The following is an 18238-nucleotide window of genomic DNA, read 5'->3' as shown; positions in this document are numbered from 1 at the left end:
TGTTTCTGATCCATTGAGGCATTTTGGTGTAATTGCAGTATTGTAATGTCTTAGTTCTGTGTGTTTGGAGATACATTTTTGCCATAGATATTTTAGATAAGTCGGTATGCAGTTTCCATCTTTTGGCATCTAATTTTGTTTGCTTTTCTTTATATTCCATTTTCCTAAATGGTTTCACCAAGACATGTAAATTTTGGAAATTTTTCGATTTTGCCATATTTTGTCTCTGTTAATTTTGCTGCTTATTTATAGTAGGTCACGTATTCTATCTTTTCGGAAGATATCTGAAGATTGACTTTTTCTGTAGTTTCCTGTAAGAGTTCAGTTTGATTTCAAGCTGGTAAAATGTGAAGAGTTATAATTGCTAAATCATTCGCAAATGCTAGGCAATCTATAGATAACTTGCCTCTGCCTAAAGTGACCGTTCTTTCAGTTTTGCAGCTAGGTTTTTTTGCACCAGTTTTTAAGGATGTCCAACTCATAAAGATCTGCAATTCCCCATAAATTTATCCTTGGACTTCAGGTCTTTAACATTTGTTTTAACACATGCAAGAGTGATTTGTGGTCAACTGTTTTAAAGAAATATGTGACAATGACAGGTTATGCTATGCACTTTAAAATGGTTCTCTCTCTCTCTCTCTCTCTCTCTCTCTCTCTCTCTCTCTCTCTCTGCTTCGCCCCCTCCCTGGCATCGTATTGTTCAGTATCATCCATTTTATTCTTGTCAGCTTATGAATTCACATTTCAATTGCTGCACATAAGTTTAACTAGGATCACATGTGTGCTGTAATGAGGACGAGAACTTCAGTGTTGATCTTGCAAAATTCATCAGTGTAATCTTTTGGCGTATGAACAATATCTAAATGTTTGTCGTAATCAGTGCAGTGCATACATCTTAATCAATTTTGACAAATTGAGTCATTGATTTTTCACTTAAAATCTAAAGACACGAACCAACTGAAATTCCAGCCACTTCTCCAAGGTCAAAGGCCTTTCTGAATGACAGTGATTTTCAGTTATACCCAGCCATTTTTTAAATGGGAATACCATTTGTAATACTACATTCAGGCTAGAGCAATTCTTAAAAATTTCTGTGAACACTCGACCAACTTTCTCTCAAATAATAATAGCTTTGAAATTGAAAGAGATGTCATTTTCCATTGTGTGTTGTGTGCAGTCCAGCTTCAGTGCCACTGACATACTTGTTTTAAGTACTTTGTTTTTCTGTGGAGCATCCAAAGTAGTGTTTGAAGATTTGAAAGTGTTAGTCAATAAAAGGCCATTTCAGTCTCTTGTTGTCTATGATTATGTTAGTGTACCTCGAGTACTTTTCTTTGCAATGCCTTTGTACATAAATTAATTAAGACATTTGATTTATGTAGAGTGAACAGTGTATCTTTGAGGAATTGAACAAGAAGCTTTGCATCATTAAAATCTTTTACTTGTGTGATCTGCTTCCAGGTGTGGGGTGTGAAGTACAATCCTGATGGCAACAAAGTTGTCTCAGTGTCGGAAGATCGTTCCATCAATGTGTATGAGTGCCCCATCTGAAATGTAACACAGGGCAGAATGCCTGTATTGAAATCTCACAGCTTTTTGGCTGCAGTTGGAGCACACTGGAGCCAGGCTAAGTGTGCAAAACACTTGCTGGCTGCTATCTCCCATTATTGGAGCCTGTGGTTTTCCATGTTGTGAAAGCACTGTTGTTAAAATAATGAAGTGATGTAATGAGATTGTGTGCATTTAAGTTCTGTTTTGAGTTGTTAACAGGAGAAATTCTATTTAATCAAAATAAAGTGCAATTTGTTTAATGCGCAAACTGTGTTAAGTATTTCTTCTCTTTCTAAGCATTGTGTTGTTTGTCGGACTCCAACAGAGACAGTTGCTGCTATTAGCCACAGAGTTCTGGTCGTAAGGAGTTTATTGCCATTTCAGTCACATCTCCGACTTCCTCCAATTGAACAATCAATACAGAAAATTCAGGTACACAAATTGTAACAGCTACGTTTTTTGTCCAAAAGAGATTTGTTGAAAATTTTAGTAATGTTGTGCAATAAAGAGAATGGATGCCTTAGTTGCTGTGACGTAGTGAACTGAGACAAGGAGGGACGAGTGGTCCTAGCAATTGGCAAGAAGCCTGTCATTGGTGAGGAGGCAGTAAAGGAGTTTCTGAAGTAACTATGGAATACTTATAATATTAAATTTAATGCTGACAAAGAAGGGAATGTAGAGACTACTCTAAAATTGTAAACAGGGAGTGTAAATTATTTTCTGAAACAGGTGAAGGTTAATTGGTTTCAGCTGCCTGAGACTGCCCGTGCGAGTTGCATTTGCGCACGCGCACTTCCGTGCGCGCGCGTGTGTGTGTGTGTGTGTGTGTGTGTGTGTGTGTGTGTGTGTGGTGTGTGTGTTACATACCTTCAAGATAGAAAACTGGAACAACTAACCAAGGGAAGGCTTGGATGAAGTGACACTTCAGTCACTGCTAATGACAGAACCACTGGGGAGGCAGGTGGATCGTTCACAGTAAATGTGGTACAATGTGAGGCAAGTGACGTGGGGTGGTGGTGGGGACTTCACAGAGCTCCCACCATTCATCTCGGCTTCCGATAATTCAGTCCAACATGCTGTCATCAGCCACTGCCATCAGCAAAATGTGGTCTTGTCATTTTGGAAGTCTCCGCCCAGAAATGTAAGGTAAATCGGTTCATGGCATACAGGCTGTGCTGCGAAGAGTCCCAACTGCAAGCTGTCAGCAGTTTATTTTAACATATCTTCCATTCATGGCAGAGGGGGAGGGGGAAGTTGCTTCAGAGGCTTACTGGGACATCAACTAGTACCCACCAGTAATATCATAGCCCTTTTGTTCAGAAATGTTTTGGCAATTAATGGGGAATATGACGTCCAGAATTGGTTTCTTGAACTGCTGACGTTTATTTCATTGCAGCCTTAAATATGCCTAACTAAGAACTTTAGTACTTTCTATGGAATTTTGCTTAGAGCCCAAGATGGGAGCAGGTAGGACACAGCCTGACATTGCTTCACTGGGAATTGCATCTTCAAGCCTACAAAAAGTAAGTGGCCATTCACAGTAACTAAAATTGTAGCTTTCCCTTGGATGACTCAGTACCTGATGGGGCTCATTGCTAGAGCCAGCATTACTCTCATTAATCTTTTTCGAAGAGCTAATGGGTGTGTAGAATGCAATAGAAACTATGAGTAGTTTGAATTCATAGTTTATAAGTCAGGCTAGACTTCTGTGGAGTCAGCATTTTATTCTGCGATTCCTATTTAGCCAGCTGCCCACAGTGATATTTTTAACAGTGAGAAGTGGATATTTTATACATAAGAAATTGTGTATCAAAAGAGCAAAATATTTTGTCATTGTAAAAGGAAGAGTGGCCTGGCTGCCCATCGCTAGTGCACGGGGTAACTGTGTGTGTGTGTGTGTGTGTTTTTTTTTTTTTTTTTTTTTACTGCCCTGAACGTACGGATGAAGTACACAAGTCTCCTGTTTTCGGAGATGGCAGCTGAGAATTGCTGTGTATGCAACGAACCCTCCAGATTTGGGAAATGAGTGGAAGTTTAAATATATAGAAAAATTAGGAGTAAAGAACCAAATGAGTCTGGGAAGTTTATATGATTCTTGTTGCTACATCAATGAGGCTTTAACATGGGTCACACACAAAGTTTTACTGGATAGAGTGATAGAACTCTACCTTCACTGGCTGTGGGGGTGTGCCTATGTAGATGCATTGATGAGGTATAATGCTTGTGTAGTGCTGGAGTGGGAACAGGGGAGGGGATATGTATCTGGGAAGACAGGGACAAGCTAAGGTTGAGACCAGATACTTACGGGAATTAAGGATCTGTTACAGGGAGAGTTCCCACCTATGCAGTTCAGAAAAGCTGGTATCAGTGGTGAGAATCCAGATGGCACAGGCTGTACAGCAGGTAAAGTCAAGCACATTGGATTGCGTTGTCTGCTCAGCAATAGGGTGGTCCAGTTGTCTCTTGGCCACGGTTTGGCCTGGTCATTCATGTGGACAGATGACTTGTTAGTGGTCATGCACACGCAGTTAGGGACACAGTGGTTGCAGCTAAGTTTTCAACACTTACAATAGTTATTTGATGGAAAGCATCTTGTATCAAATGAGGAGCTCTTGGGAAAAAATATGTAATTGTTTAGGAACACACGTAACAAGGAACAATGGCACACAGAATATTGTGGAGAGCATACTGTAGATCTCAAAGTGGTCTACAAAAATGGAATTCTAAAATATTCCCTGTTATTGAAGGTACAAAAATAAGTATTATATCTGTTGTTGGAATACTCTCTTAAGGTAGTTACTTACAGTTATGACATTAAGGAAACGCAAAATTATTTTCATCACAACTGGATCCAGTTGGTATTAATTCATTATAAGCAGTCTCCATTTATTTCTTACTCTTATTCTAATTTAATCTGGCTTATGTTGCTTGTCACCATAGAAATGTACACTAATTTAAGTCATTTTATCCACTTGTGATGACAAACTGCTTCCTGAACAGCCTCCCTTGCCCCTAAAAGCAGAAAAAAATTATCAGTCATAATGTACACAGTATATTGGCACAATAGCTTGTCACACACAAGCAAATTTCTGCAATCCGCCATGTTGGCAGGCCAATTCCATGCATATTTTTGACGGATCGGGCCTGCTGATCTCAAACCCATCATTTTCCACTAATGTGCTGGTCGTGCCAGATGGATCAAGTCATTCTCTTATTTGCCTGGAGGCCAGGTCCCTCTGTGAGTGGAGTAAATAAGCACCAAGGACTGTGGTTCATGCTTGTCAGGGCAGAGGCGACAGGAAGATATCAGCAGTTGTGGCTCTGCTGTGCTCCCCTGAGGTACATTGTATGTGTTTTTAGGTATTATTTTAATGCAGTACAGTTTGTATTTTGAAACGTGTTCATATCGCAGAGAGAGGAAGTTAGTATGGACAATAATAGGAAGATACCTGTGTGTCAGCAATAGTTTTTACGCTATGTACTCCTTGAAAGGAAAATTGCACAAAATCAATTGCCTAAAGGTAACATTACAGCTATATGGATCTGATCCTGACCTTGATAACTACAAGAACATAAAAATGAGTCTGTACAATTCCGGTGCCCTTTTAGGTGTCTACCTTTCATTTTTGTTAGCATTCTATAGTTGGTGTAGAGCATGTGGTACAGCAAATTTTACTTTGTTGTTGTTTTTAGAAATGGTGGGCTCCATGCTACAGAAACAGGACTCATTAATGCATAAAACCATTCCACCATAAAAGCATATTATCTGCAATGCTTCGATATTTAACTATAGGGCAGCATTAAGAGAATTTAAAATTCACAAGGATTGCAGCACAAATGTTGAGATAAGTAATACTTTCGCAGTACAGTTTAGGAAGTTCTTCTGTGTTGTTGCTGGTCTACTCCTTCACCATACTCGAAGCAAAAAACTTGCTGTTCTGTGAAAACCACAGAAAACTCGAGACTTTCCAAATCTGATCCATTGCTGAAGAACATCCCTGTGTGCCCAGCTAGGGAGGTAGGATCAGCAGTTAGAAAAACTGCAGGTAATAGCCTGAATGTTGTATCTCCACAAACACACAGATGGGAGCTGTCGGTTTTCCAGAAACTGTCAGAAATATCTGTTGCCATTCACTAAAATCCAGTCGTGTGTCATCAGCTAATTGTTCTTGCAACCACTGTTATCGTTTTGAGGAGTTCTGATATTGCGTACTGCTATTTACATTTGTATCGTACACTGAGATGATAAGTCATAGGGCAGCAATATGCACAGATACAGATGGCAGAAGTATTGTGTATGTATTAATCCCATCAAACATTTACGGGACACAATTGAGAGATCGGTTCGTGCACAGAATCCTGCATCGGCAACACTTTCTCAATAATGAACGGCTGTAGAGGCAGCATGGCTCATTATCTCTGCAGGGGACTTCCAACGACGTGTTGAGTCCATGCCGCATGGAGTTGCTGCACTGAGTCGGGCAAAAGTAGGTCCAACATGATATTAGGACGTATCCTATGACTTTTGTCACCTCAGTCTATGGACCTGAGGGAGATGCTGCAGTGGAAAGATATAGACTCATACTCAACAAGATGGCTTGTATCCCTTCTGGCCATTCAGATTCCCTAAATCGCATAGGGCAATTTCCAGGACAATTTCTTTTAAAAGGGTATCGCTGATTTTCATTTGGATTCTTTTGTAATCCAAGCTAGTGCTCTGTCCGTAATACGTTGACTGCCACACGCTTAGTGACACGTTTCACCGTCAGGTGCTGTTTTCCGTTCTAGCGAATAGCTATTGGTTACATCCTTCATTCATTCCAGGGCTGGAAAGGTATCTCCCCACAGAAAAGTGAAACTGTCCATACATACCTTTAGCAGTTGTTGAAAGAAATTTCCATTACAGTATCTCTTTCTACAGTTTATCATTTGAGTTTTAGTATAATTGTCTTTGATTGCTTCCTGTCTGTAAGAAACATAATCCATACATATAAAAATTGGCTAGGTGCGAGTAGGAATTGCTCATTGAGGGTTGTGTACAAACGTAATTATTTATATAGACAGTTAATCCATGCCGGGAATCGAGAATCCCAATTTCTGTCTTTTATCGACATTGATACTGGCAAGATTTCAGTCCCATGGATTCCAACAATAAACTCATTCCTTACCTGTTTTTTACTTTTACCGTAGCAACCCAGTCAGCCTGAATGCAGAACTGTCAGTTGTTTCAGTTTCAAGTTTGATAACAGAAGACAAAATAAATATTTTTTTCATGTGATATAATTACAAATTAAGTATTTTAGGATTTTTTCCTTTCTATTGTGAACCCTTTTTTCTTGCCAAATTCCATGATTCTAGGTCAATTGGGAGTACTCTATAGACTCTGGAGAGTGGGTTTGTGAGTATCAAAATGTGTGACATAAGTGGCCATATCTTTTTCCTTCATTAACTTAGAAGCTTCAGTGTTTTGCACCACCAAGGGTCCATAGACCTCAGTATGTGGCATAAATTTCAATGTGATAAATTTACCTGTTGCTGAGAAAGAATTTTTAACAGTTGGACAGACAGATGGACAGACACAGGCAACAAAGTGATCCTACGAGGGTTGTTTTTTAAGTAAGGGCCATTCGCGCGTATTGTCCCGTAGTTCGCGCGGACGCCGCAACAAGCCACCGCGCCACTTGCCGGCATCCTTCCCGTTCACACTGATGCAAGTTGCAGCTCTGTAGCTGACGTGTACGCATCGCTGTGCTACTTTATAATGTTTACGATTATTGAATCGCCCGCCGCGTGTGAGATACGGTTAGTGATATGTTTTTTGACCGCGAGAAGCCTATCAGCTGCAGAAATTCATCGTCAGTTAACAGAAGTTTATGCCTTGAATGCAATGAGTGAAGGTAAAGTGCATCAATGGGTTAGAGAGTTTAAAAATGGCCGTCAAAACGTCCATGACGAAGAACGCTCAGGCCGGCCCTCTGTGATTACTGATGATTTGGTGGCTGCAGTCGAAACAAAGATTTTTGAGGACAGAAGATTCACAGTTTCCACTCTTTGTTTGGAATTTCCACAAGTTTCAAGATTGGTTTTGTACAAAATTGTGTCTGAAAACCTAAACTTTAAGAAACTGTGTTCTCGGTGGGTACCCATACTCCTCACAGAGGACCACAAAGGGAAGAGATTTGCCACTTCATTGGACTTTTTGATTCGTTACGAGGAAGAAGGGGATGACATGTTGAGTCAAATTGTCACTGGAGATGAAACATGGGTATCCCATATCACTCCCGAAAGCAAGCGACAATTGATGGAATGGCGACACACAACCTCACCCGTCAAGGTCAAAGCCAAACAGACACTGTCAAAGCGCAAGATTATGGCAACTGTGTTCTGGGACCGGCGCGGTTTTTTTGCTAGTGGACTTTATGCCACGAGGAACGACAATCAACTCAGATGCCTACTGTGCAACTCTAAAGAAGCTCCGCAGAGCAATTTAAAACAAAAGGCGCGGCATGCTGACAAAAGGAGTTTTGCTCCTGCACGATAACGCTAGGCCTCACACCTCTCAAAAGACTCGGGATTTGATTGATTCTTTTGGCTGGGAGGTTTTGGACCATGCACCATACAGCCCCGACCTTGCTCCTAGCGATTTTCACCTTTTCCGGTACCTGAAACACCATCTTGGCGGGCAGCACTTCAATGACAACGATGAAGTGAAAGCGGCCGTGAACTCCTGGCTGTCGGAGCAGGCGGCCGAATTCTTTGAAGAGGGAATTAAAAACTTAGTTGTACGGTATGACAAGTGCTTAAATAAACAAGGCAACTATGTAGAAAAATAGGTAAAAGTTTGTAGAATCAGAAAATAAAAGTTTTTTTTTACAAAAGTATTTGTATCTTTTTTTTTAAAAAATAAAAACGGCCCTTACTTAAAAAACAACCCTCGTATTAGGTTCTGTTTTTATTGACTGAGTCATTGAATTCTAGAAATAAGGTGTGTGTGTGTGTGTGTGTGTGTGTGTGTGTTTTTTTCCCCTAAATCTCCTCCTAAACCACTGGACCAATTTCGACAAAACTTTGTACACACTTCTCTTACTGTTAGGCAACAGTCACCATGGGTGTAAGAACCACCTGGTACATCATCATAAACACTGAGCTGTGTTTAAAACTGTTGCATCATGCAATACATTTAAATTTATTACTTCTTTGCTCTTCTTACTCTGTTCGCAACATATTTCGCTAGCAGTATCAACGTATGACACTGAACGTACCTAGACAAATATGCCATTGGATGACACAGTTCAAGGGATATGACATTATAAACACTGAGATATGTGGAAAAAATGTTGCATCGTACGTGAAGTTTTAATATTCTAATTCTTTATTATTAAGATAGTCCTACAGTTGAGTCAACTTAAGGAAATCCCTGACAGCTGGCAGCACTTTTGACAGCTTTCAACTGAAACGTGCAAATGGCTGTAGGTAAAAACAATCACCAACTGTAGAGCTATGAAGCGACATTTACAAAACTGCATTGTAGACATGCATAACAGCTGCACCCAGTGTACAGAAATTGTCCGGGACCATGTTTTTTAATTTGTATACTGTACTTACACATTTGTACATTATGCATACAACTGTTTTGTAATTCCAAATTACTTTATGAATAGATGGAAATGAAATTTTATAGTTCACTACAAATGCAGTTCTTTTTTGTTTTCACTTCTAATAGAAAATCGGCGAAATGAATACCTGGGCAATGCTTGGTTTGTTGGCTAGATGGTCCATAAAGGATGTTCAGGGAAATACGATCTAAATGTAATGTGTAAGTCTGAATAAGGACTTACGTGACATTACTGGAAAATATGCATATTTTCTGAACTTGCAATAAGATATTTTGTCCCTTGGATTTTATTTATCAAATGTAATTTATGTGTATCTGGAATACTACTAGCCAGAGCTTTTAGTGCAACAGATTTTGGCAATGTTGTCAACATATCACTTACAGTAACATAGTGACAGAATTCTACATTTGCATTGTGTTCCACAAGTCAGCAGTCACATGTGGAGAATGTAGTGTTGTTTGCCATAAAATTCGTCTCCTTTCCCTTCCTATTTAATTCACAGGTGGAATGTAGGCACTGCCTAGAGATACGGCTAAGCTGAGATATGGCTGGCGTGATATCCTTTCTTTTAGGAATGCTAGTGTCCAGCGAGGTCTGCAAGCCTATGAAGTTTGGAAAGTAGAAGAGTTGCTGGTGGAACTGAAGATGATACTGAGTCAGTAACAGCATTACCTGTGTAAGGTAATATTCTGGGTTAAAACCTGGTCCGGAAGACAGTTTTAATGTACTGAACAGCGTCAGGACCCAGCACGCTACTTAAGAGCAAGAGTGTCCTGGACTTTCTACATCCCTAAATATGTTTCTTTACTTGTCATGAAACATCATCTTTCAGAACTTTGAGCACTTTATAATAGGTCTATCCACAAACTCTTTTGTGAGCAGTGGGAAACGTGCTTTACACCAACTGGATTTCCCTACTACTTTCATAGGAATACATCATACCGTCTCTATAGGTCCTGGCATCTAGGGGTAGTTTGCTGGATCAGTTGTAATTTGTTGTGAAATACAAAATTGTTTTGAAAGCCATCAGAAAATATGCTTGCCACCAAAGTAATTTTTTAATAGGTCATGGGAAATATATTTAAAACAAAATTAATATTTCTTTTTTTCTGGACTGTGAGAGGTATACTTACCACTAACATAATTTTACTATGCTCATGGGAATTTGTCTTACCACCTTCGAATGTGCTTCATATACTGTGGAAGTATGCTGTATCATGTGTACAAAAACTTCAACAATAAGTTTTTGTCATGAGATTACTGCTGTTGTTGACTGTAAAGTCTGATCACATTGCTTCATTTCTACATTGTGACTTAAATTGGCTCATCTCTCTATTGCATGATAAACAAAATTTCTAGGATTGTTTTACGTGTTCTGGTGGCATCTGTAAACTTCATTTCCACTGTGAGTATAATGCAAATGCTGTTCAACAATGGTATCTGTTCTGTAGACATTGGCTGCAGACTGGAAAGGATTGCTTACAGTGATGAAAGAGAAATTTGCCTGGAAAAGAGAAGAATTTCAGTTCCAAAGCAAAAGTTGTATTTCAGCTGTAAAATGGATGTACAATAAACCTGCCACTACAGTCAAGTAAGAGAACGTAATGCATTAGGTTCAGGCTCCTGTGATGAGTGATGTGGGATTCTCTGCTTCCTACTATGTGTGGCAATTGTAAATGCCTTTATATTCTTGTACAAAATGAATACAGGATAAAAAAGATACCAAAATCAACTGAACTTTTGACTGCAACTTGTGAAACAACTAATAAACGGTTTCTCATACCGCACGAAGGACGGCCATCCAGCAACTTTTACAACCAAGAAGAAAGCCTTAACGCATGCTATTTGACTGGCAAAATTAGATCATATTCCTATTTCGGAAAAACCTACAGGTAGTGCTGAATGTGTTTTACAAAAGAGCTTGAAACAAGATAACAAAGAATACGCAGCTTCTGCAGAGTACCTCCAGGTATCACCAATTTCATGGAAAATTTATTTATTTATTTTAGAAATAAATATTACTCATTTGAAATAAAGTGTAAATGTTTTTGAAATAACGTAAAATAGAAACACAAAGTGCCACCTTCTGTTTTTCGTATGTAATGGCAACCCATAATAGTGCACGAAAGGGCAGGGGGAAGAATACTTACCACCACAATTTTTGGTTCTGAATCACAAAAATGAAATTGTCCAAAATTAAATATAGCAATCACATTTTAATGGGGAAAAAAAAGCTTTGCTGGGTGCCCACAAAGGACGAACCATGGCAGGTTTACAGTAAATTTATTCTGCTTGACTGAACGATCATTGTGTGTGTCATTTGGAGGACACACCTTTGAATTTCAATGTTACCAAGACATTTTTTACTTACTGGGAGGACTGGAACAGCATACACTCATGTCGCAACGGGGGAAACTAGCATTTTTGGTCTGACGAAATCAACATTAACACCCAACAACCCCATGCTGATTACTGGTGACATCATAGGCACAGGACAACACATTTTCCCCCTCCTACAATTAATGGTGTTTTCACATAGGGGCTTTGGATATCATTGAGCATTTCCTCAACACTTGCACAGTGACTACTGGAAATTGGTAATGAATTACACAGCCCATTTATCAACCTCTCTCTACAAACCCTGTCAACAGAATGTAATTCAGTCTCTCATGTATGTGAAAAAGTGCTATGTCACCCACTGCTTTCCACTGTATGTTAAACTGCAGGCTCCACATAATTTGCTGGGTGAATCAGGTCACAGGTTAGATGAAGACAGAGAGAAACCATCTGCACTAGGACCTACATTAATAAGTGCAGCAGTGTTTAAGCTATAACCATTCACTATTCCACATTACTGTGTTAACCTTGATTCATAAAAAAAAAATTGCTCTAAGCTGACATAAATGAATGAGAGGAGGCGTTGTGTATATGTGCAATAAATGAAAGTTAATTATGTTCTCAAAGTTTTTATTAAATTGATGTATAAGAAATGAAGTAACAAATTATTCAAAATGGGCCATCAAGCACAATTGTGGAGATATAAGTTGTACATCATATCACACATCAGTTTTGTATACCACCAGCAGTCCCTTTATTATGCAAGAATAATTCATGCCGAACCATTGAGGTCCTCATGAGCATCAACAAAATCTTCATTCTCCGCAGCGGCATTTTCCCGCAGTCTTGCATTCTCCTTGATGAGTAACTGTACTTTTTCTTCATATTTTTGCTGTGGAAAAAATAATTAAAGGCACCTTTGCAATATTTTAATGAAACGTAAATTACTAACAATTATACTATTGGGTTTCCAGAACACACAAGTAATAATGGAAATTGCTTCAGTTCAAGGTAAAAAGCACGATAAACAGACCACTATTGCTCAGTTATTCCTGTATTTGTGATACTGCATGAATGGAATAATTTCAGCATAGTAATTCTATAGTAGCGCCTGAAGAGGTACGATTCAAGAGGAGGTTTAACTTCAAGAAGGCTGACTGGCAGTTCAGTGAAGATCGTGACTCAAAAGTGATAAACACTCCACCGCAACCTGAAATGTACAAAATCTTTATCAAATGCATCCAGCAAGTTTCGAGGAAAACTATTCCGAGAAGATGCAGGACTCGGTATGTTCCAGGCATGTCCAATGACGACAAACTGTCGTTAGAAATATACCAAACTCTCTATGAAGAGGATCCATTTGCAGAAGAAACGAGCCAAGCTGGTGAAATATTGCCGCAAGCCATTTCAGCAACTTGCAAGGCCAAGTGGAGTAACCTGGTAGAGAACCTCGACATGAAGCTGAACAGTAGACAAGCCTGAAAACTGCTGAAAAACCTGAGTGGCAACCCTGTAAAACCACAAAACAATTTTACGAGTGTGACTACTGATAAAGTGGCAACCCAGCTCCTGCAGAACGGCAAAATAAAAGGGAGGATGCCCTAAAGAAAAGAAAAATTCCCCTTCACCTTTTGATCACACCTCGTATGGTGGTGTTGCTTTTCTAGGCCTCTGAGTCACCAGAAGTATGAGATAGAGACTGCACTGCCAGTTCACAGAATAATTGGGTGGTGTCCACACCAACAGCAGTCACGAATGAGAACACACTTGTAACGAAAGTTCACAGTATGAGCTATAATGTGTTCACTGTCTGTATCAGGAGGCAATGATGATTGTATAATTCAATGAAAAGTACTGTGGCAAGCATTGCACTTGTGAAATAAATTCATGACAGCCCTTAAAGAAAATTACACAGTCATTCCTCGAAGGTAGACCTGCACATTCCCTTAACAATTTCATAGAGACAGGTCATAAATGGGACCACAACTGTGAGTGATCTACTGTGAGAGGGACTCAGCTTTAGAAGACGTAAGGTGATCAATTAGAATTATCATGATTTGTGCCTGATATACGTGTTCAACTGAATCTGTTGTGTCCACATTTAGCAAGATGTGTTGCAGTATATTATGTGTCATGATTTGAGAATCCGTAGACTTAAATCCAGTCAACACTATCAAATGTTTTTCTAAATCTACGGATGCTATCAGGTGGTTACAATTAAAGTGTAGCTACTCATGGAGGTCCAGTGTGAGCCGTAATAATCTTATAGCAGCAAAACTTGGTAGATACACTAATGTGTTAATGCAGAAGCAATTTATGCCGGGAAAAATTAGCTCCACTTTTGGCCACCAGCTTCAAATCTGGCACTGTACACTGTTTAAATGATTAATGAAAAATCTCATATAAAGATGAAACAAATACTAACAAAGAGATAGAGGGGCTGAACCACCTGATAGCATCCATAGATTTAGAAAACCTTTTGACAGTGTTGACTGGATTTAAGTCTACGGATTCTCAAATCATGACACATAATATATTGCAACACATCTTGCTAAATGTGGACACAAGAGATTCAGTTGAACACGTATATCAGGCACACATCATGATAATTCTAATTGATCACCTTACGTCTTCTAAAGCTGAGTCCCTCTCACAGAAGATCACTCACAGTTGTGGTCCCATTTATGACCTATGAAATTGTTAAGGGAATGTGCACGTCTACCTTCGAGGAATGACTGTGTAATTTTCTTTAAGGGCTGTCATGAATTTATTTCACAAGTGCAATGCTTGCCACAGTACTTTTCATTGAATTATACAATCACCATTGCCTCCTGATACAGACAGTGAACACATTATAGCTCATACTGTGAACTTTCGTTACAAGTGTGTTCTCATTCGTGACTGCTGTTGGTGGTGGACACCACCCAATTATTCTGTGAACTGGCAGTGCAGTCTCTATCTCATACTTCTGGTGACTCAGAGGCCTAGAAACGCAACACCACCGTACGAGGTGTGACCAAAAGGTGAAGGGGAATTTTTCTTTTCTTTAGGGCATACCACCACTTGTATGAATATCAAGAGCTCAGATGGCAACCCAGTTCTAAGCAAAGAAGGGAAGGCAGAAAGGTGGAAGAAGTATATAGAGGGTTTATACAAGGGAGATGTACTTGAGGACAATATTATGGAAATGGAAGAGGATGTAGATGAAGACGAAATGGGAGATAAGAGACTGCGTGAAGAGTTTGACAGAGCACTGAAAGACCTGAGTCGAAACAAGGCCCTGGGAGTAGACAACATTCCATTAGAACTACTGATGGCCTCGGGGAGCCAGTCATGACAAAACTCTACCATCTGGTGAGCACGATGTATGAGACAGGCGAAATACCCTCAGACTTCAAGAAGAATATAATAATTCCAATCCCAAAGAAAGCAGGTGTTGACAGATGTGAAAATTACCAAACTATCAGTTTAATAAGTCACAGCTGCAAAATACTAACGCGAATTCTTTACAGACGAATGGAAAAACTGGTAGAAGCCGACCTCGGGGAAGATCAGTTTGGATTCCGTAGAAATGTTGGAACACGTGAGGCAATACTGACCTTACGATTTATCTTAGAAGAAAGATTAAGAAAAGGCAAACCTACGTTTCTAGCATTTGTAGACTTAGAGAAAGCTTGTGACAACGTTAACTGGAATACTCTCTTTCAAATTCTAAAGGTGGCAGGGGTAAAATACAGGGAGCGAAAGGCTATTTACAACTTGTACAGAAACCAGATGGCAGTTATAAGAGTCGAGGGGCATGAAAGGGAAGCAGTGGTTGGGAAAGGAGTGAGACAGGGTTGTAGCCTTTCCCCGATGTTATTCAATCTGTATATTGAGCAAGCAGTAAAGGAAACAAGAAAAATTCGGAGTAGGTATTAAAATCCATGGAGAAGAAATAAAAACTTTGAGGTTCGCCGACGACATTGTAATTCTGTCAGAGACAGCAAAGGACTTGGAAGAGCAGTTGAACGGAATGGACAGTGTCTTGAAAGGAGGATATAAGATGAACATCAACCAAAGCAAAACGAGGATAATGGAAGTCAGGTGATGCTGAGGGAATTAGATTAGGAAATGAGACACTTAGAGTAGTAAAGGAGTTTTGCTATTTAGGGAGTAAAATAACCGATGATGGTCGAAGCAGAGAGGATATAAAATGTACACTGGCAATGGCAAGGAAAGCGTTTCTCAAGAAGAGAAATTTGTTAACATCGAGTATAGATTTAAGTGTCAGGACGTCATTTCTGAAAGTATTTGTATGGAGTGTAGCCATGTATGGAAGTGAAACATGGACGATAACTAGTTTGGACAAGAAGAGAATAGAAGCTTTTGAAATGTGGTGCTACAGAAGACTGCTGAAGATAAGGTTGGTAGATCACGTAACTAATGAGAAGGTATTGAGTAGGATTGGGGAGAAGAGGAGTTTGTGGCACAACTTGACTAGAAGAAGGGATCGGTTGGTAGGACATGTTTTGAGGCATCGAGGGATCACAAATTTAGCATTGGAGGGCAGCGTGGAGGTTAAAAATCGTAGAGGGAGACCAAGAGATGAATACACTAAGCAGATTCAGAAGGATGTAGGTTGCAGTAGGTACTGGGAGATGAAGAAGCTTGCACAGGATAGAGTAGCATGGAGAGCTGCATCAAACCAGTCTCAGGACTGAAGACCACAACAACAAGATAGGGCATACCATGCCTCCATCCTTGCTTCCCTCCCTATTTTCCTTTCCCTGTTGCTTCGTAACCTGGGTTGTGAGTAACTGAATCTCCTTTCCCTTCTTCCCTTTCTTTCCCCTCTCTCCTCCCCGATGAAGGAACATTTGTTCCGAAAGCTAGCAACGTAAATTTTCAGTTCTGTTTTATGTGTATCTATCGGCTGTACTGAGCGAGGTAAGTACTGTACACTGTTTGTATGATGGTGTGACATCCACACAGTCATTTGACAAGCCATAACACAAGTGAACTGTATGGCTATCGACAAGAGAGATTGTGCGCTGTTAGTGAAACTGTTTTATGTGAACAGTAACAATAACAGTGCTGCATTGAGAGAGTATCATTGACTAAAAGGTCTGAGGAGAGGCGTGATGTCATTAAATGGTTTAAAGATGATGATAATGAGATTCAAAAGCACGAGCGAGCTTGGTGTGGCATCTGGAAGAGAGAGGCGAGCTATTCTGGTGGAAGTTATTGATGAGGTTGCTGTTGTTGTGACTGGCCATGCAGTATGTGTCCTGGGTAGTGCTAGTGCTCACGCAGTGTCATGAAAATTGTCTATCATGTGGTCACGACATGGAAAATTTTGTGGTCTGTTTCACTCTGGCACCTGTACAAAATCCGGGTGGTGCAGCAACCGAAACTTCAAGATCCACAGCAGCATCATTCTGAATTCACTCTTTGGTTTCTGGCACAGATTGATATTGATGACATGTCACCAGGCATGATGTGATGAGGCACATTTTACACTACAGGGTGCAGTGAATACACAGAACTGCCGAATTTTGAGTACTGTTAAACCATGTGTTGTGCATAAAGAGCCACTGCACTCACCATATGTGGCTCTGTGGTGCAGATTCACAAGCAGCTTTATTCTCGGTCCATTTTTCTTTGAAGAGAATGCACCCAGAGGGACTGCCAGGTGTACTGTGACGTCTGCATGTTACCGAGACCTCCTTGTAGAGAATGTGGTTCCTGCTTTGGAAGAACACAACTTTTGAAACCACTTTTTCATGCAGGATGGTGCAACACCTCATGTCACTCACACAATGAAAGATCTGCTTAATTCGACCTTTCAAATATGTGTCACCTCCAAAGGTTCTCCAGATGCATAGCGTGCAAGGTCACTTGAGCTGAATCCGTGTGACTTTGGCTGTTGGGATGTCCAAAATATTGTGTTTACTAAGGACACATTCAGTATCAATCTGATCTGAGGGCCAATATACAGGAACATGTCACTCTAGTCCACCAGAACAGCTCGAGCAACTGTTGACTACATTGTTTTCTGGATGCACTATCTCATCAACATCTCTGGTGCTCATATTGAACAAATTGTGTAAGCAGTGGTTAATAATAAAATCAACATTATACTTTTCTCACTTGTTTGACCTTTTCTGCCCACATCCAGTTCAAACTCCATTACATATAGAAATATTTCTATATATCTTTCTTGGACTCACAGCACCAGATTTTCACCTGGTGGCCAAAATTGGAACTAATTTTTTTCCAGCGTACATCGGTTCCACATTAATGCATTAGCATATCTACCAAGATTTGCTGCCATATGATAATTACAGCCTGCACTGGACCTCCATGAGGAGCTGCACTTTAATTATAACCATTTGGTGCAAATGAGGTTTTGCCTTTATGTAGTGTATACCCTAAGACTAGCAGTAAGGTCAGCATTGCTTTGCATGTTCCTACATTTCTCTGGAACCCAAATACATTTTCCAGCAAGTCAGCCTCTACCAGTTATTCCATCCTTCTATAGATATTGAGTTATGTAGCCATTACTTATTAAACTGATGGTGCAGTAATACAGCCGCCTCCTTGAAGTCTGTATCTATTTTTCACTGTCTCATATATTCTGTATACCAGCTGGAATAGCTTTGTCATGGTTGGTCTGCCCAAAGATCTGTAATGAAATGTTATATATATAAAAACAAAGATGCTGTGACTTACCAAATGAGAAAGCGCTGGTA

The 18238-nt window shown here is 39.9% G+C and overlaps 2 protein-coding genes across 2 annotated transcripts in view; one reads left to right on the top strand and one right to left on the bottom strand.

Annotated features, from left to right (window-relative positions):
• The window catches only part of LOC126428434 (WD repeat-containing protein 61), a 42809-nt gene extending 40990 nt beyond the window's left edge, over positions 1-1819 (top strand). The window contains exon 8 of the mRNA XM_050090359.1: positions 1462-1819. Coding sequence (XP_049946316.1) covers positions 1462-1551 — 90 coding nt within the window. The 3' untranslated portion in view covers positions 1552-1819. The remainder of the gene's footprint in view (positions 1-1461) is intronic.
• A 10298-nt stretch (positions 1820-12117) lies between these two features.
• The window catches only part of LOC126428435 (uncharacterized), a 76017-nt gene continuing 69896 nt past the window's right edge, over positions 12118-18238 (bottom strand). The window contains exon 5 of the mRNA XM_050090360.1: positions 12118-12396. Coding sequence (XP_049946317.1) covers positions 12277-12396 — 120 coding nt within the window. The 3' untranslated portion in view covers positions 12118-12276. The remainder of the gene's footprint in view (positions 12397-18238) is intronic.

This window comes from Schistocerca serialis, chromosome 12 (assembly GCF_023864345.2).
Source record: "Schistocerca serialis cubense isolate TAMUIC-IGC-003099 chromosome 12, iqSchSeri2.2, whole genome shotgun sequence".
In the NCBI taxonomy this organism is placed as follows: domain Eukaryota; kingdom Metazoa; phylum Arthropoda; class Insecta; order Orthoptera; family Acrididae; genus Schistocerca; species Schistocerca serialis.
The sequence above is the reverse complement of the archived record's forward strand: the minus strand, read 5'-3'. Positions and strand labels throughout refer to the sequence as shown.